The sequence below is a fragment of the Mercenaria mercenaria genome, chromosome 7 (assembly GCF_021730395.1).
Source record: "Mercenaria mercenaria strain notata chromosome 7, MADL_Memer_1, whole genome shotgun sequence".
Lineage (NCBI taxonomy): Eukaryota > Metazoa > Mollusca > Bivalvia > Venerida > Veneridae > Mercenaria > Mercenaria mercenaria.
In genome coordinates, this window is record NC_069367.1 from 42,772,422 (window position 1) to 42,792,851 (window position 20,430).

At 36.5% G+C, this 20,430-nt stretch overlaps 2 protein-coding genes across 4 annotated transcripts in view; one reads left to right on the forward strand and one right to left on the reverse strand.

The window, feature by feature from the left end:
* Positions 1 to 1,266: 1,266 nt before the first annotated feature.
* LOC128558253 (putative surface protein bspA-like) lies at positions 1,267 to 2,365 on the reverse strand. Its single transcript, XM_053547146.1, has 2 exons — positions 2,342 to 2,365; positions 1,267 to 1,596 (listed from the first exon to the last, which is right to left on the reverse strand). The coding sequence occupies exons 1-2, from the start codon at positions 2,363 to 2,365 to the stop codon at positions 1,267 to 1,269; spliced, it is 354 nt and encodes a 117-aa protein (XP_053403121.1).
* A 2,848-nt stretch (positions 2,366 to 5,213) lies between these two features.
* LOC123554299 (uncharacterized) overlaps positions 5,214 to 20,430 on the forward strand; it is a 35,124-nt gene continuing 19,907 nt past the window's right edge. The window contains exons 1-4 of one of the 3 annotated variants that reach the window (XM_053548244.1): positions 5,214 to 6,489; positions 9,272 to 9,736; positions 10,101 to 10,196; positions 15,695 to 15,930. In XM_053548244.1, coding sequence (XP_053404219.1) covers positions 9,274 to 9,736; positions 10,101 to 10,196; positions 15,695 to 15,930 — 795 coding nt within the window. In that variant the 5' untranslated portion in view covers positions 5,214 to 6,489; positions 9,272 to 9,273. Of the gene's footprint in view, positions 6,490 to 6,546; positions 6,684 to 7,873; positions 8,075 to 9,271; positions 9,737 to 10,100; positions 10,197 to 15,694; positions 15,931 to 20,430 lie in introns of those variants that run through there. The other 2 variants (XM_053548246.1, XM_053548245.1) reach the window with 2 other exon arrangements.

The following is a 20,430-nucleotide window of genomic DNA, read 5'->3' on the forward strand; positions in this document are numbered from 1 at the left end:
ATTGGCCCCTCTCAAGCTTGTTAATGCCCCGCCATGAGTGGTCTGATGGGGAGGGGTTTAGGAATGGTCTCCGTCCTTCCGTCTGTCTGTAACATTGTGTGTCTGCTCTGTATCTCCTAAACCCCTTGTAGGATTTTCATGAAACTTGGGTCAAATGATCACCTCATCAAGACAATGTGCAGAACTCACGAGTCGACATAAAGTAAAGATCACAACTCAATGTCAAAGGTTTGAGCCTTCCATTTTGTGCCCGTTCTGTATCTCTTAAACCCCCTTGAAAGATTTTCATCAACCCTTTCACTATCCATAACAAAGCAGCGGGGGATTTAGCTGTCTTTGAGACTGCCTTGTTCAAATGGTTTCACTGCCACATGTAAATCTTTACATGGGCAAGGCTTCATTGAAAAACAACAGGAAATTTGAGTTTACCTCTCCATTCCAAAGTTAGTGTTGATGTCAGTATAACACAGATATTAAATATCAATATATGTAAATGTGTATAGTAAGGATATAGAATTTTGTCAGATATTTAATAAATTAGTAGATATATTAATCATGTGTCGGTGCGACGTTAAATCAAAAAAAAAAAAAAATAAATAAATAAAAATAAATACTTATTGATTATTTCCTACAAACCTTTCAAATCAGGGCCCCAAGGCTCCATGACCCAAATAAAGGAATGTCAACTATGATTTTGATATTTCATTTTCATTCTGAAGTTGTCAGAAGGTATAAAATTCTTGTTACTTTTTGTTTTGATGTTGCTTTTTATGTTTTCATTCTGATGTAGTTTGATGTAATTCTGTTGTAATTTAATGACATTCTGCTGTGGTTCAGTGTCATTCTGTTGCGGTTCATTGTCATTCTGCTGTGGTTCAATGTCATTCTGCTGTGGTTCATTGTCGTTCTGCTGTGTTTCAATGTCGTTCTGCTGTGGTTCATTGTCATTCTGCTGTGGGTCATTGTCATTCTGCTGTGGTTCAATGTCATTCTCTTGTGGTTCAATGTCATTCTCTTGTGGTTCAATGTCATTATCTTGTGGTTCAATGTCAATCTGCTGTGGTTCATTGTCGTTCTGCTGTGTCGTTCTGCTGTGGTTCAATGTCACACTGCTGTGAGTCATTCTCATTCTTGGTGTAGTTCAATGTCATTCTTGATGTAGTTCAATGTCATTCTGCTGTGGTTCATTGTCATTCTCCTGTGTTCAGTGTCATTCTGCTGTGGTTCAATCACATTCTCCTGTCGTTCATTGTCATTCTGCTGTGGTTATATGTCATTCTGCTGTGGTTCAATGTTACTTTGCTGTGGTTCAATGCTATTCTGTTGTGATTCAGTGTCATTCTGCTTTTGTTCACGGTCTTTCTGCTGTGGTTCATTGTCATACTGCTGTGGTTCGATGGCATTCTGATGTGGTTCATTGTCATTTTGCTGTGCTTCAATGTTATTCTGCTGTGGTTCATTGTCATTCTGCTGTGGTTCGATGTCATTCTGTTGTGGTTCAGTGTAAATTTGCTGTGGTTCATTGTTAACCTGCTGTGGTGCAATGTCATTCTGCTTTGGATCATTGTCATTCTGCTGTGGTTCATTGTCATTCTGCTGTGGTTAAATGTTATTCTGCATTGGTTCATTGTCATTTTGCTGTGGTTCATTGTCATCCTGCTGTGGTTCAATGTCATTCTGATTTAGATCGATGTCATTCTGCTGTGGTTCGATGTCATTCTAAAAGTATCATTCTGCTGTGGTTCAAGGTCATTCAGCTGTGGTTCAGTGTCGTACTGTTGTGGTTGAATATCATTCTGATGTGGTTCGATGTCATTTCAGTGCGGTTCATTGTCACTTTTGATGTGGTTCATTGCCATTCTTGATGTGGTTTATTGTCATTCTGTTGCAGTTCAATGTCATTCTGTTGTGGATCGATGTCATTCTGCTGTGGTTAAATGTCATTCTACTGCGGTTCAATGTCATTCTGCTACGGTTCAATGTCATTCTGTTGTGGTTCATTTTCATTTTTGATGTGGTTCATTGTCATTTTGCTCTGGTTCATTGTCATCTGCTGTGGTTCAATGTCATTATATTGTGGTTCAATATCATTCTGCCGTGGTTCAATGTCATTCTGCTTTGGTTTAATGCATTCTGTTGTGATCCATCATCATTTTTGATGTAGTTCATTGTCATTCTTGATGTGGTTCATTTTCATTCTGCTGTGGTTCAATGTCATTCTGCTGTGATTCAATGTCATTCTCCTGTGTTTCATTGTCATTTTGCTGTGGTTCATTGTCATTCTGCTGTGGGTCATTGTCATTCTGCTACCATTCAATGCATTCTGTTGTGGTTTATTGACATTTTTGATGTAGTTTATTGTCATTTTTGATGTGGTTCATTGTCATTCCGCTGTGGTTCAATTTCATTCTGCTGTGGGTTTTTTTTTGTCATTCTGCTGTGGGTCATTGTCATTCTGCTGTGGTTCAATGTTATTCTGCTGTGGTTCGATGTCATTCTTCTGTGGTTCATTGTCATTCTGCTATGGTTCATTGTCATTTTTTAAGTAGATCATTGTCATTCTTCATGTGGTTCATTGTCATTCTGCTGTGGTTCATTGTCATTCTATAGTTCAATGTCAGTCTGCTGTGGTTCGTTGTTTTCTGGTGTGGTTCATTGTCATTTTTGATTTGGTTCAATATCATTTTGCTGTGGTTCATTTTCATTCTGCTGTGGTTCAGTGTCATCCTGTTATTGATCAATTTCAATCTGCTGAGATTCAGTGTCATTCTGTGGTTCAATGTCATTTTGTTGTGGTTCATTGTCATTTTGATGTTGTTCATTGTCATTCTTGATGTGGTTCATTGTCATTTTGCTGTAATTCAGTGTCATTCTGCTGCGTTTCAATGCATTCTGTTGTGGTTTATTGTCATTTTTGATGTTGTTCATTGTCATTCTCCTGTGGTTCAATGTCATTTTGTTGTGGTTCATTGTCATTTTGATGTTGTGCATTGTCATTCTTGATGTGGTTCAATGTCATTCTTGCTGTGATTCAGTGTCATTCTGCTGCGTTTCAATGCATTCTGTTGTGGTTTATTGTCATTTTTGATGTTGTTCATTGTCATTCTCCTGTGATTCAATGTTATTCTGTTGTTCAGTGTCATTCTGTTGTGGTTCATTGTCATTTTTGATGTGGTTCATTGTCATTCTTCTTGATGTGGTTCATTGTTACTCTGCTGTGGTTCAATGTCATTATGCTGTGGTTCAATATCATTCTGTTGTGGTTCGATGTCATTTTGGTGTGGTTCAATGTCAATCTGCTATGGTTTAATGTTATTTTGTTGTGGTTCATTGTCATTTTTGATGTAGACCATTGTCATTCAATGTTCAATGTCATTCTGCTGTAGTTCATTGTCAATTTTGATGTGGTTTAATGTCATTCTGCTGCGGTTCAATGTCATTCTGTTGTGGTTCAGTGTTATTTTTGATGTGGTTCATTGTCATTCTGTTGTGGTTCAATGCCATTCAATGTCGTTCTGCTGGGGTTCAATGGCAATCTGTTGAGGTTCATTGTCATTATTGAAGTGATTCATTGTCATTCAGTTGTGGTTTATTGTCATTCTTGATGTGGTTCAATGTAATTCTGTTAAGGTTCGATGTCATTCTGCTGTGGTTTAATGTCATTCTGTTGTGGTTCAATGTCATTCTGTTAAGGTTCATTGTCATTATTGAAGTGATTCATTGTCATTCGGTTGTGGTTTATTGTCATTCTTGATGTGGTTCAATGTAATTCTGTTAAGGTTCGATGTCATTCTGCTGTGGTTTAATGTCATTCTGCTGGGGTTCAATGGCAATCTGTTGAGGTTCATTGTCATTATTGAAGTGATTCATTGTCATTCAGTTGTGGTTTATTGTCATTCTTGATGTGGGTCATTGTCATTCTGTTAAGGTTCGATGTCATTCTGATGCGGTTCAATGCCATTCTGCTGTGGTTCAATGTCATTCTGCTGTGGTTTGATGTCATTCTGTTAAGGTTCGATGTCATTCTGCTGTTGTTCGATGTCATTCTGCTGCGGTTCATTGTCATTTTTTATGTAGTTCATTGTCATTCTTGATGTAGCCATTGTCATTCTGCTGGGGTTTAATGTCATTCTGCAGCGGTTCAGTGTTATTCTGCTGTGGTTCTTTGTCATTCTGCTGTGGTTCAATGTTATTCTGCTGTGGTTCGATGTCATTCTGCCGTGGTTCAATGTCATTCTGCTGTGGCTCATTATCATTTTAATGTGGTTCACTGTCATTCTTCATTTGGTTCAATGTCATTCTGATGTGGTTCGCTGTCATCCTAATGTCGTTCAATGTAATTCTGATGTGGTTCAATGTCATCCTGATGCAGTCCGATGTCATTCTTACGTGGTTCAGTGTCATCCTAATGTGGTTCAATGTCATTCAGATGTGGTTCGATGTCATTCAAATGTGTTCAATGTCATTCTAATGAGGTTTTATGTCACTCTTATAGGGTTCAATGTCATTCTGGTTGTTCGATGTCGTCATTCTGATGTGATTCGATGTCATTCAGATGTGATTCAATGTCATTCTGCTGTGGTTCGCTGTCATTTAAACGTGGTTCATTGTAAATCTGATATGGTTCAATGTCATCCTAATGTGGTCCAATGTCATTTAGATGTGGTTCCATGTCATTCTAATGTGTTCAATGAGTTCTAAATAATGTGGTTGGTTCGATGTAATTCCAATGAGGTTCAATGTGATTTGATGTCATTCTAATGTGATTCGATATCACTCTGGTGTGATTAAATGTCATTCGATAGCATTCTGGTGTGGTTCGCTGTAATTCTGATGTGGGTTGCTGTTTTCCTGATGTGGTTCGATGTCAATCTGGTTCTGTTCTATGTTATTCTGTTGTCGTCAGATCACAAGTTATGCTGTGGTTACTATAACACTGACTTGATGTGGTTACATTCCATATTTAGACGTGGTAAAGTTACATTACGACGTTCGGCACTGAGTTTTACAACAAGTTTACAGATCAAAACAAATTTAACCATGCAGAGAGTCATGTGAGGCAAAATGCACCGACCGAGAGGAATCCCGTGCATTAACGAAATCGAAAGTAGGGCTTTTTTAAGGAAATGTGATGAAAATAACCACATAAAGTGTATTTACAGATAAGATGGGATCAACGACTTCACATACGTGATATAGATAGGAAGTATAAACATGGCCTGGTGCTCATCCGAGCTAGGTCCTTCCGTCTACATTCCATCTTCTTTTTGGATCGACTTGTGTTAACTGATGAAACAAATGTATCGGTAAAAAGCAAGGATATCTACATCTTCCCGTGGTTCATATGTTTTTATACACAAACCTGTGTTTCGGGTTGGAGTTCATTGTTTACCATACATGTGGAAGGTCCTGTGCGCGAACTGAGAGCTAGGGATCAGTTTTCTCATTTACCACAGAGAGGGATCCGATATGCATATACACTGTGAAACATTGAATTCGCTCCAACAACACTGCACCGTGTGGCGCTGGTGCCGCTGTTGTATTATGAAGTCCAATGCTAGCCTGTTTAGTTGCGCTTTGATCTATTTCATGTTGCATTCTTAATAAAGCATAGGCAAAATCAGACTGGGATAAGAAAATTAGCATTAACTGCACGCCATCGCAGAACAGTTTTAGAAGTTGAAACGTTTGTCCGAAAAAAACATTATATAGAGATATGCCTACAGAGGCATAGATCTTCGTCATTCATTATATACGTAGATTCTATACATATATAAATAGAAATCTAGACAGATTAATTAAACATGATTATCAGCATTTTGAAAAGTCTGGCGTCTATTATTTCACTTTGGGGATTTTTTTTTAAACCAAGCTACTGTAGAGCAGTTGACTTTATTGTGAAAAATACCCATCTATAGATATTTAAACGCACCCTTGCTACGGCTTGTTTTTTTTGTTGTTGTTTTTTTTCTACCGCGTGACGTTATTCTATAAATAACATCTCCATTTTATATGGGGATTTCCAGCAAGCGTCTCATTGTTTAATGTTTCATTACCTTAATTGGATTGCACCTACTCACTGGAGTGCTTCAGTTTAAAATATATCCGGTTTGAAGATCGGAAAGTTCATATATTTAATTATCATAACCGTTAATAAAGAGGACAATTTGGACAGATTTATAAATAGACACCGGGAAGGAAATACCAACTCTATTTTTAGAATGGTTGGGTTTCTAGAGTCTGAGGATTCCTAGAATAACGTGGAATAAAGAAACAGGGACATGTGTTATTCTTTTAAATAAATGTTTTGATATGATTTATTTCTTTGAATACTGATGAATAAGTGGTCAGACTGACCAGGTCAGGGAGTGGTGTAAAGGTTGTTTGGTGAAATGCAAAAAGTGGGACAGTAGTCGGATACTACATGAAGTCTGGACACGCCCTTATTTAAAACGAAAGAACAGTATTGATAAGACCATACATTCTTTAGTAAGTATACCGGTTACTACCTTTTGTGGGTTATTTGAAGTCGGAGGAATTGCGGAGCGTAAAGAGAACAACTGACATAGTTTACATAATTATGACCATAATTAACCTTAATTGTTCTTTGCTCATTGAAAATTTAATATTGTGTAATGATTTGTATGTACAAATTCCTTGAATAAAGAATTTAATCTGTAACGGTAAGTCACTATTTGAGCTGTCCCATCAGTAAAAATAGTTATTAGGCATTGAAGTTTCATGTTTGGGACTGTTAATTGTGATAGTGAAAGTAGAAATTCCCAGTGACATCGTACTGAGGTTGTTTACATGACATAAAAATTTTGTGATCATGGAGATAAAACCATCAGGGTCATAATTACGAACAGGCTAGCCATTAATAAGACTGAGTGATTTATTTTTAAATAATGTCTCAAAATGCTATCTTTAAAAGTTTTTCTCACATTTTCTTTTAATGCAGTTTTGTAGCTCAGACTTCAAAGTTAGTCTACAATCTGAATTAAGTTTATCATTGAGAATAGTTGGTATTAGTAACATGGACTTGGATTCATTTTGGACTAGTCCGTTCATTGGAATCTAAAGGGAAAGCTATATATCTAAAACATGAGCTACAGTGCTTTAGGGTATAGCAGATAGCTAACTACATATTATAATTTTTCCAGCATACCAATTCAAAGAAATGAAATTTAGTAGTTTTTCCTGTATATCAGACAGAAAACAGCTGTTTTTTTCAAAACATTCAGCTTTTGATAGAAATTCATGTGTTTTTTCTCTCCATGCCATATTGTTTACATATGCGCTGATTTAGGATACATGTACAGGATAGCTTTGGTATTTTTTTCCATTATTCGTTTAAAATCCACATCTAAACAAACTTCCCAAGATTTTTTTTACTATAAATCAGAATAATAATATATTCTCTTGTGAAAAACATTCAGCTTTTTAAATTTCTATCAAATACTTTTCATTCACTGATGTTTACACTGATTTAGTCAGTAGAGGATAGTCTCAATTTTCATTTGTTGATATATGAAAAATAACACAACAAGCAAACATTTAAAATGTATGTCAGAATGGCTATCTGCATCCCAGTAAAAGAATGATATGAAAATATAGATTAGGAGCTAGTCAAAATATAAATCAGTTTTAAAAGATTATTTTCACTATCTGTATATCTATATAATATTTATATTCATTCTTTTGGTTAAGTCATTAATTTCTGGGAGCCAGCTGAGGACCATGATTTTCCATGGTTTTATTTGTTTTGTCCACCTTTGACAGCTATAGGGGAGGGAAAGTTGTCAATGATAATATTAAGTTGGTATCTGAAAAGTGCATCATATGGCCAGTTTTTGAATTTTTCTACAGCTATCACTATATTTGTGACCGTCTAGAAAAGTGAGAGAGTTTTTGTCCTTGTAGTAATTGAAACCATGTCATCCCTGTCTCAATCAGCTTCATAGAATTTATACCATAAGGAAGGACGTGGGAGGATATCAAACTTTTAGTTCAAGGATGATAATTTGACATTTGTACACATAACAAAGTAGCAGTTACCACATAAATACACAAGGTAGGGTGGGCTAGTTCCTGCTTACATAATAATTATACACTAGAATTTGTTTCAGTTAAAGTGTATTTCATGGAATATTCAATTGTGGCATTAGATATACACATAATATATAACTCATATTGCCAAATGGTCATCTTTTAAGTATAGCATATGATTGCACTTTGATAGGTCTTTTGATACAGATCTTTCTATTTTGAAGCATCAACAAAGAGGAACCAAGCCTTTATTGTTTCAACACAGTTGTATGTTTTCTCCATTTTAGGCATACACTTTACTGAAATATGCAATTAAAGTACGGTATATAGTTAAACCGTGGTAGTTAACCTCTTGGTAGTAGTTGAGCTTGTAGAGTAAGATGTAGAAATCATTTATCCTCCACCTCTGATTCATGTGGGGAAGTTGTCAGTTAGTTGTGTAAAACTGTGTAATTGGCTGTCATTGAATAAATTGATATTTTCTTGAAAATGATTGTAATAGCACAAGAAAACATGTACCAATTAAGAAGGATAGTCATATCAGGCTCAGACGAACTATCTAAGTGTATATAGAATAGAAGCAATAGATAGTTTGCTCTACCTCATATAAAAAGTTAAATACTGATGAAAAACATGTCAATAAAACATTTTTCTAGTATTATAATTCAAGTATATTTATGTAGGTAGAAAAAGATGAAGCACAGTTAGGAGTTTAACCAATATCCTGCTAAATTTCTAAAATGGACTGGTCCATCATTCAATTTGGGCAAAACCATTTATTATTCGAAGGGATGTTCACTGAAAATTTACTGACTGAATAGCGAACAGTGCAGACCATGATCCTTGCAGGCTGATCTTGGTCTGTACTGGTCGCAAAGGCAGAAACACTTGCAGCCAGCAGGCTAAGGGTTAAATGGCAGAGCTTCTGACTTTGAATTTATTTGGGTTTGACACCCATCAAGGGATGTAAAATGCTTGCATCTGCTGGCATTTCGAAGGTTGGTGGCTTGGCCCCAGGTGCACAAATGTGCCCAAAAGAATGTACACCTCCGCCAATGACCATCTAAAACTCGAAAAATGATCATTTGACCTAAATTGTATCAGCAGCAGTGTGACTTATAACCAACGAAGAAAATATATTGAGTATGATAATGTAGGTATATTGAAAGTATGATTATGTGCCCTGATATAATTCTAAAAACAGTGATGCATCTCCTTTCAGAAATGTCTGACAGACCTGAGGATCTGCGGAAAGAGCTTGAAACTATTGTCAAATTTGAATATGACGTCTTTGTTATATTCGCGACAGAGGATGAAGATCTTGCAAAACATGTGTGTGAAGGACTTGAACAAATTCAACTACGATGCATTGCTCAGTTCAAACATGATACTTTCCAAATTGGACAAAACGTTTTTGATAATGTAGTCAGTAATGTATCTAGGTCAAATAAAACATTGCTGCTCCTTACGGAGAAATCCCTTAACAGTCATTGGGTGACCTTAGAAACTATTTTAGCTCTAGAAGAATCAAAAAGATCAAATATGTTGAGGGTACGAATGTTACTCCATAATGTTGCTGAAAGGGATATTAAATTCTTAAAGAGGGGCATTCTTGCCAGTGTGCCTCACATTAAAGTAGATTTCAATAAAAATGAATGGAACACACTTTTAGCACAAGAAATCAACAGTAAGTAAAAATCTATGTCAATATCTTTTCTTAGAAAAAAAAAAAAGCCTGAAAGGTGGTCAATCAAGTTTTTGTCATGTAATCGGTAATAGATTTGTTTGAAACTTTTAACAACAAATATCATGGATATTATACTTACATACTTGTTTTTTTTCCTTCAAATCTAAGTAATCTGTAAGGAATTCTCTATATGTATACATGTGTTGTGGATATATTATATGTAGTTCATGTCAGAACTGCTGGACTCACAGATATTTTCCTTACCTGGCATTCTAATAAAATTGTTTAAACCAGTGTGAAACTCACATTTAAGCAATCTAGAGCCATTATAGCCCTCTTGTTTAATTGTTGAATTTTGTTTCAGGTGAAATTTCACTGCCAGAAGTGTTGCCTGTGGGTAGTATGGCTCATGGTCTGGTATTCTCTCACTACACAGGGTTTTTATGCCATGTGTTACCAGGTAACATTTATTATGCCCCCCTTCGAAGAAGGAGGGGTATATTGTTTTGCAGATGTCGGTATGTCGGTCGGTCGGAATGTAGACCAATCCGTTTCCGGATGATAACTCAAGAACGCTTGGGCCTAGGATCATGAAAGTTAATAGGGAGGTTGGTCATCACCAGCAGATGACCCCTATTGATTTTGAGGTCTGTATGTCAAAGGTGAAGGTCACAGTGACCCTGAATAGTAAAACGGTTTCCGGATGATAACTCAAGAACACTTGGGCCTAGGATCATGAAAGTTGATAGGATGGTTGATAATGACCAGCAGATGACCCCTATTGATTTTGAGGTCAGTATGTTAAAGGTCAAGGTCACAGTGACCCTGAACAGTAAAACGGTTTCCGGATGATAACACAAGAACGCTTAGGCCTTGGATCACGAAAGTTGATAGGGAGGTTGGTCATGACCAGCAGATGACCCCTATTGATTTTGAGGTCAGTATATCAAAGGTCAAGGTCACAGTGACCAGGAACAGTAAAATGGTTTCCAGGCAATAACTCAGGAACGCTTAGGCCTAGTGTCATGAAAATTGATAGGTTGGCCATGACCAGCAGATGACCCTTATTGATTTTGAGGTCACTAGGTCAAAGGTCACATTGGCCAGGAACAGTTAAATTGTTTCTGATCTTCTTGTCCAAAACCATAGGGCCTAGGGCTTTGATATTTGGTATGTAGCAAAATCTCTTGGTCCTCTACCAAGATTGTTCAAATTATTCCCCTAGGGTCAAATATGGCTCCGCCCCAGGGGTGTTATGGTTCATATAGACTTATATAAATCTGGTATAATAATAATAATAATAATAATAATATAGGGAAAAACTTAGAGTCTTCATGTCCATAACTTACTTCATTCAAATTTGGACCACATGACTGTATAGTTTTGAGTGGCAAGATTAACCTTGACATGAGTTGACCTTGATCTTGACCTAGTGACCTACTTTCACATTTCTGTAGCTATACAGCCTTCAAATTTGGACCACATGCATAGGTTTGTGTACCGAAAAAAACTTTGACCAGTCACCTTGTTATTGACCTAGTGACCTACTTTCACAGTTTTGAAGGTACAGGCTTCAAATTTGGAACACATGCATAGATTTTTGTTCCAAAATAAAATTTGACCTTGATTTTGACCTAGTGACCTACTTTCACATTTCTCAAGCTACAGCCTTCAAATTTGAACCACATGCATATTTTTGTGTTCTGAATTGAAATTTGACATTGATTTTTACCTCTTACCTTCTTTCACATTTCTCAAGCTAAAGCCTCCAAATTTGAAGCACATGCATAGTTCTGTCTACCGAAATGAACTTTGACCTTGAAATTGATCTAGTGACCTACTTTCACATTTCTCAAGCCACAGCTTTCAAATTTGGACCACATACACATTGTTTTGGTCCGAAATGAAATTTGACCTTGATTTTGACCTTGAGCTAGTCTTGAAATTTGGAGCATTAAAAAATGGCTCGGTGGATGGCACCAAGATCACTCTGTAATCTCTTGTTAGGTTAATAGGTTAAAGGTCAAGGTCAGATTAAACCAGAATGGTAGAACCTTTGTTTACAGTGAGCATATAATTTCTGTTCCTTGTGCAATTACTGAATGCATCAAGGGGGGCATTTCGTGTTCGACGAGCTCTTGTTGCAATTCATTTTAGCCTTTATACTCAAATAAATAGATATCAACAAGGAAGTGTAGAGCACAAGAACATAACACTAATTTGAATAATTTTCAAATTTATCTTTCCTTTACCTTTGCCAGGGTAATTTAACATCTGTTTTGAATAAGTTCTAAATCATCTCCCCCATCTGTACTTAATTTTTAGCTCACTTGAATTTTGGTCAGGGTGAGCTATTTGTCAATCTGACTAAAGTACATCTCCTATTACACTATGCTTAGGATCTGAACACGAGCTATTGATAGCCTTGTTCTGACGACCCTTCCACTAGCCAATCAAAAGCAAACTTACAACATTCTGCAAGCTTAAAAAAGCCTTGGTTTTTGATATCTACAATTCTTATGTCGTAAGATGTCAGATAGCTGGTTAGCTCAGTCGGTAGGACACTTGCTCTGTAAGCGAGGGGTCCCTAGTTCGAGCCCTTGACTGACTGCAAATTTTTCTTACACTTTCAAATTCGAACAAGTCGTCTGATTGGTTAAAAAAAATAGATTTGCGAAAATAAATATAGCAATATTGGAAATCCAAAATATACAGAAGACGAATGTGAGTGGGTTATTCTCAGATCTTCGTTTAGAAGATCAAGTACTTTAGTCAGATTGAGCTATTTGTATGGTGTGGCGTCCATTGTCCTGCATCAGTATTCTTACAAAAAACATCTTCTCCACTGAAACTACAAATTCTGTTCAAATGGGGGCACTTGGGCCCCTTTTAGGAGCCGCAAGGGCTTATATTAGAAATACCTTTAAACAACTTCATCTCATGAACCACTAGACGGATCTTCATCACACTTGGTCTGTTGCATTATTATTAGGGTTTTACTCTAATTTATTAAAATGGGGGCTGTCGGCCACTTTTAGGGGCCACTAGGCCTAAAAATAAAAATACCTTTTAACAACTTCTTCTCATGAACTGCTTAATATATCTTCATCAAACTTGGTTTGTAGCATCATCAAAAGTTCCTCTCTCAAATTTATTATCCCCCGCCGATGAAATCGGGAGGGGGGTATTGAAATGGCGTTGTCCGTCCGTCAGTCCGTCCGTCCGTCCGTCCGCAGCCATTTCTCAGTAACTACTTGGTAGAATTTCATGAAACTTGAAATAAACATGAACCAACATACTGCGATGATGCCCGTCAAGTTTTTTTTTTGATTGGTCAATTTCCCTCAGAGTTATTGCCCTTGATTTAATAAAAAATGTCCGTCTGCAGCTATTTCTCAGTAACTAACAGGTAGAATTTCATCAAATTTGAAGTAGACATGAACCAAGATACTGTGCTGATGCCCGTCAAGTTTTTTTTTTGATAGGTCAATTTCCGTCAGAGTTATTGCCCTTGATTTAATGAAAAATGTCCGTCTGCAGCCATTTCTCAGTAACTAGCAGGTAGAATTTCATCAAACTTGAAACAGACATGAACCAAGATACTGCGACGATGCCCTTCAAGGTTTTTTTCGATTGGTCAATTTTCCATATAGTTATTGCCCTTTAATTGTTTAAAAATCCACAGATCTGTACATAACAAACCAACCAATTGGAAGAATTTCATTAAACTTCTTTCATTCTTTTCCATGAACATTTATTATAAACATGTGATGTTGTGTACCTACACCTGGTCACCACCTTACCTTGGTCCCCCCCCCCCCCCCCCCCCCCCCCCCCCTTTTTTTTTTTTTTTTTTTTTTTTTTTTTTCATTTTTCATTTTCTATCAATATTTATAATCAACATGTAAACTGTTGTGTCCTCCCCCCCCCCCCCCCCAGCCCCACCCAAACAAACCATTCATTTTCTTTTAATTTGATTTTGACTAATGAAATTATTTGCTTCTTGGTAACATTCTTAACTTTTTGCTGGATATATTTTTTTGCCGTTCCTCAACTCTGACCCTTTCGGCGGGGGATTCCAATTCATCGAATTTGCTTGTTCAAATGGTGATGGTCAGCCCCATTTAGGGGCCACTAGATTTCTTCTAATGAACTGCTGGATGTAATCTACTTCATCAAACTTGGCTAATAGTAAGGTCCTCACAAAAAATTTATTGTTGAAAATAGGGGCACATGGTCCCTTTTAAGGGCCATTAAAGCTAAAAAAAATTAAAAGACTTCTTCTCATGAATCATTTGATGGATCTTCATCAAACTTGATTTGTAGCATCATTATAAAGTCCTTTACCAACATTGTTCAATTAGGGGCACTTGGTCCCTTTTAGGGGCTGCTAGAGCTAAAAATAAGATAAACTCTATAATTATGACTTTTTCTCGTGAACAGCTGGGTGGATCTTTAACAAACTTGGTCTGGAGCATCATTATAAGGTCCTCTCCCAAATTTCTTCAATGGTAGGTGCTTGTCTCCTATATAGAGCTAGAAATAGAACTGTATTTACATGAATTTTTCTTATGAACTTGGTCTGAAACATCGTTGTAAGGTCTTATGCCAAATGGTTCAAACAGGGGCACTTGGCCTCTTTTAGGAACCACTAAAAATAAAAATAGATGGAAATGACTTCTTCAGTGATCTTGGTCTTTAGCATCATTGTAAGGTCTCCTGCCAATTTTGTTCAATCTTAATCAAACTTTGTTTGAGACTTCATGTAAGGTCCTCTCCCAAACTTGTTCAGTGGTGGTGCTTTACCCCCTTTAGAGGCTGCTAAAGCTAAAGATAGAAAAAAGCCTTTAAATGACTTCTTCTGATAAACTGCTGGATGGATTTTCATCAAACTGTATTTGTATCATTATTGTAAGGTCCTCTCCCAAGTTTCTTTAAATGGGAGCACTTGGTTCTTTCAAGGGACCACTAGAGCTAAAAAAAGCCTTAAATGACTTCTTTTTTTGAACTGCTTGATGGCTCTTCATTAAACTTGGTCTGTAGCATCATTATAATGGTTCCGCTTGATTCCTGTTAGGGACAACAGAGCTAATACTTATTCAGCATTGTATCATGAAGTTTGTTCTAGCAGTTTTGCATTTTTGGGGTGTGTCAGCAGAATGTATATTTTTTTTTAGATAACTTCTTTTGTTTGTTTGTTTCGGGTTTAATGCCGTTTTTCAACAGTATTTCAGTCATGTACAGTGGGCAGTTAACCTAACCAGTGTTCCTGGATTCTGTACCAGTACAAACCTGTTCTCCGTAAGTAACTGCCAACTTCCCCACATGAATTATCAGAGGTGGAGTACGGATGATTTCAGACACAATGTCTTTTATCAAATCGTCACGGAGAACATACGCCCCACCCGGGGATCAAACTCGCGACCCCACGATCCGTAGACCAACACTCTCCTTACTGAGCTAAGCGGGCGGGCGTGCGCTTAAATAACTTCCGATTTTAATGAATTGCTTAATGGATTTTCACCAAACTTGGTTAGAAACAAGGTCAGTTGATTAAGGTCCTCTTCAGGTTGAGCGACTTAGGCCCATTTGGGCATCTTGTTCAGATTTTTACAAAAACTTTTCAACTAATTAAGGGAATTGAAAGGAACTTAACAAAACAATGACAATAGAAGGGCCTCATAGCCCAAGTGTTTCAGGTCACTTGAGTCCCCAGTTGCTGTAGGTTCAATCTCTCACTTAAGGTACAGAATTCTTTCATGTGAAGAAGTCTACTAGCTGACTTACAGAAGGTCAGTGGCTCAGTTTATATGCCCATTTGTGCCTGCAGTGATCCCCTATGGTCACATTGGATCTTCAGCTGAAAAAATCTCTGTTTAATATATTTAAAGTTAATGCATAATTATGATCACTTGACAAAGCTCAGTTAGGAAGCCTCATTCAGTTTCTTTCTTACAGTATTAAAGGAGGAAATACAGAAGACCAACATATACAAGAAAAAACATCTACATGTTTCTACAAAGTATTACATGCTGCTTCCTGGAACATGCAACATTCGCGATGATCTGACATCATATGACGAGGAGGAGAACATAAAGATCGAAAAACAAGAAAATCTGAAATTTGAAAAACCACATGCTGGGAAAAAAAGGACCTTTTCATTGTCAATATACAAGATATCAAAAGGAACTGAGGTTTGTATACATAGTTTCCTGGTTGTCCTACCTGACTCGGCATTAGTTAAAGATTTGATTCACTTTCTCTTTATCTCTATATTTACTTGATGGATTTGCCTCAAACATAAAATGGTTATTCTTCACCATCACCCACATTATATGACAAAGAGGTCCTAAATCTGGCACCAGTATTTCATTAATTACGCCCATTTTTACTTAAAATTTCAGGTTTTGATGCACTTTCTCTTTATCTCTGTGATTACTTGATGGATTTGCTTCAGACTTAACATGGTTATTCTTCATCATCGCCCACATCCTATGACTAAGGGCCTTAACTCTGACATCAATATTTCATAACTTTTGCCCTCTTTTTTTCTTACAATTTCAGTTAAAGTTTTGAGGCACTTTCACTCAATCTATCTTATCACTGAACGGATTTGGTTCAAAGTCAAAACAGTTTTTCCTCATCATTACCCATATCATTTGACACAAAGGTCATAACTCTGGCACCGATATTCATGATTTATGTCCCCTTTTTAGCTCTTCTGTCAAGTAGTTACAAGATGAGCTTTTGTGATTGCCCTTTGTCCGTCGTCTGTCCACAAATTTCTTGTGAACAGGATAGAGACCACACTTTGCATTTGATTTTAATCAAACTGCACACAATTTGTATTGGCATAACATCTTGGTTCCTTTTGGAAACTGGCAAAATCACCTCATGAGTTCCAGAGTTATGGCTCCTTAAAAGGCCAAAATTTGCTATTTTGGCTTTTGCAGCCATGTAGAGACTTCATTTATGGTCTGATATGATAAAAACTTGCAAAATATCTTTAACAACGATATATATTGGATTCCATGATGAATCCATCAGATCCAGTCATAGGTTCCAGAGTTATGTCCCCTGATTGTGAACAAGATAGAAGTGACATTTTCAAATTGATTTCAACTACACAACTTAAGTCACAAAAAGATCTCAGTTCCTTTTGAAAACAGGCAAGATTCCATCATGAGTTCTAGAGTTAGAATTTTTTATTTTGGCCCTTTCAGCCATATAGAGGTTTCATTTATATTTTGATTTGATACAAACTTACACAGAATGTTTATCTTAATGATCTCTAGGCCAAATCTGAAACTGGGTCATGTGGGGTCAAAAACTAGGTCACCAGGTCAAATCAAAGGAAAAGCTTGTTAACACCCTAGAGGCCACATTTATGACTTCATCTTCATGAAACTTGGTCAGAATGTTTATCTTGATGATTTCTTAGTATGCCAAGTATAAAACTGGGTCATAAGGGGTAAAAGACTACGCCACCTGGTCAGATCAAAGGAAAAGCTTTTTAACACTCTCAGGGTTCGCACAGGCCTTGAAAAGTCCTTGAATTTGGTTGCAACCTTGAAAAGTACTTGAATTTAGTGTTGCCTTGAAAAAATGGCAAAAAGGTACTTGAATTTGATTGAAAGTCCTTGAATTTAGGCAGACAGCCTTGAAAATCCATTAACAGTTTCTGTCTGTTGTCAAAATCATATGTTATCGGTGTAAAAATGAATAAAAAACTTTTTTCCGGCAAATTTAAAATACGTTTGTGTAGGAGTACGAAAAGTCGCCGGTACGAGAGCGTGTATCAGGTACGGTACGGGTTTTATACTAAACGTTTGTGTATGACGTCACTAGAAATTGTGAAAATGGCAGCGTCCATAGTTTTTATAGGCATACAGACACTAAATAGAAAAATGGTGCGAAAAAAAATGGTAGTCGCATAATGGCGGATACAAATAGTCCTCAGTTTTTTCGCTGTGTAGAGCTATTTTCCTTATTTTCTTTGCAATTTTTTTTTTGTAAAATCACATGACAGATCTATGCTTGACATGAAGATAGCATTTTGATCATGAAATAACACCATGACAAAATTTTTCATGGAAACTTAGATCATACACCACCAGTATAATTTGGGGTCTCTTTTTTTTAGCTGATTTTGCAGTTTGTGTGTTTGACTGAAATTATTTTTCTTTCATCAAACATGACCCCCACTTTTCTTTTGATTTTTAGTTAGCACTGACAATATTCTTCAAGAAAATGTAAGTTACAGAAATTTAAAATGGGTTCTGATGTGTGCTGCGGTCATTGGAAATAGGTCAATTTTATATAGAATAAAGAACAACAACTATTTAGTGTGTTATAACCTATAAGATGACATTGGTAAAAAATGAAATCTGGCCAGATAATGGTGGAAATGGGCTAGTTTGATTAGAATTTGATAGAAAATGACAAATTAATTGCAATTTTGTTGAAAATGAGGATAAAACCCAAAAATATCACATTTTCACTGTTTTGGGTGTATTTCTTTCAAAAACTGCATATTTATAGGCTACTGCTTGCTATTTTCTGTCCATCAGAGGTAAAAGTGAAGATATATAACAGTTTAAATGTGTAATTTGCGTGCAGATCAGAGTAGAAAATGTCAAAACAGGGCAAAACAAGGCTGAATTTAGGGTAACTTTAACATTATGTCGCGACAGCTATTTTTGACAAAATCTGACGCTTTGTCTTATGGTACTGAAAATGCCATAAAAACTTGGAAACAGTTGATATCAAGCTAAAACCTTGTATCTTCATGCATTTGGGTTTCTTGTACATTTCAAATGAAATTGGCACACTGTCAGAGAAAAAAGTTTTTCATATAGGCATACAGACACTAAATAGAAAAATGGTGCGAAAAAAAATGGTAGTCGCATAATGGCGGATACAAATAGTCCTCAGTTTTTTCGCTGTGTAGAGCTATTTTCCTTATTTTCTTTGCAATTTTTTTTTGTAAAATCACATGACAGATCTATGCTTGACATGAAGATAGCATTTTGATCATGAAATAACACCATGACAAAATTTTTCATGGAAATTTAGATCATACACCACCAGTATAATTTGGGGTCTCTTTTTTTAGCTGATTTTGCAGTTTGTGTGTTTGACTGAAATTATTTTTCTTTCATCAAACATGACCCCCACTTTTCTTTTGATTTTTAGTTAGCACTGACAATATTCTTCAAGAAAATGTAAGTTACAGAAATTTAAAATGGGTCCTGATGTGTGCTGTGGTCATTGGAAATAGGTCAATTTTATATAGAATAAAGAACAACAACTATTTAGTGTGTTATAACCTTAAAAGAAGGAAATGGGGAAAATCGGGAAGAAGTGTTCGTTCCAGCACAAGTGGGTAGGAAAGTATCAGTGGGTTAAATCCACGAATAACCCACATAAAGCCCGATGCACGCTATGCATGAAAGATATTGACTAGACGCACATGGGTGTAAGTGCAATAATGTCGCATGCTAAGAGTGCAAAGCATAGGAAAAACGAAGAAGTGAGGTCGTCGTTGGCATCGTGTGGGGTGGCATTCATTCAACAGGAAGCTTAAGGAACTTTCAATGTAAAGAGCGAAACTAGTGCTGGCAGTAGCCGGGATATCAACAATAATTCAACTCTACCTCCCCCATCCACTCTTGAAACTGATGGAACTGTCACTGTATGACTGTCCCACCCCACCCACTTCAGAAACTGTTAAACCCCAAACATTTCCTACCGGGGCAGACAGAAAATAGTGGGAGGAGCTACATTTTGTTACTCAGAAGCAGTAGCTAAAAATAACCATTGTAAACGCAGGTAGCTTGTAGCAGACGATCTTTCAAAATACAGAAGAGCATGCAACTTACTTGCTGTTTTCAGTTGTAAAAGTTATTAATCCAATTTTTGTAAATATTTTCTTTAAAATCATTAGTTTTTCTTTTCTTCACAGATACTTGGTAAGTTTTGTGGGATTTCTTTTATAAGACATTGTTCTGTAGGAAGTAGATTCCCTATCAATGTTATCATTCCAGTCAACAAAGCAAAAGTTATTCTCATTTGATATGTTGTTTCGTTTAAGAAATTATTTAATTAAATCCAAATTAATCAAGATGAATGTAACACTAGGACTGCGAAACATAGTGTCAAGACATGAAATGAAAATTTGGCGGAATTTTTGGAGTCCTGTTTCAGTCAATGTATTATCAAGAAAGTCAAGATAATAGGCAATTAGGGAGGACTGTCAAAACAATACACATTCATGGCATCAAATTTACTGATAAGTTTGTGGCACTTTGCAACTGGACTTTCATACCAGATTATTCACAAATTCAATTGAAAATAATGCATTGAGTGGGGAAAATGGAAAATAGTTACTGTGAAACAGAACAGTCAGAAATTACAATTTATTTATCTAACACAAGCTTCAGTAAATAAACACTTATGTACTACATGTACTAGTTATATAATAAGTATTTATTCACTTCATGCACATAATAAGTGTAAATCATTTTCTGAGATAAACACAAAGATGATAAAAAGCAGGTAAACAGAGGTGACTGTGAATGTTGTGAATAATCTTCTGCTGCAGTAGTTTTGTTGATAAACAAAGCCACGTGCTTATTCTGTTTACATTTCTCTGCTCTCTGAGGTTATGACCTCTAAGCCCCTCCCGGGAAATT

Coding starts and splice junctions, on each gene's coding strand:
- LOC128558253 (XM_053547146.1), bottom strand. CDS start 2,365: ATGACAATAAACTACATCAAAAAT. Junction 1,597..2,341: donor CAATAAACTACATCAAAAAT/GTCAATAAACCA, acceptor ATTTAACCACAG/CAGAATGACAATGAACCACA.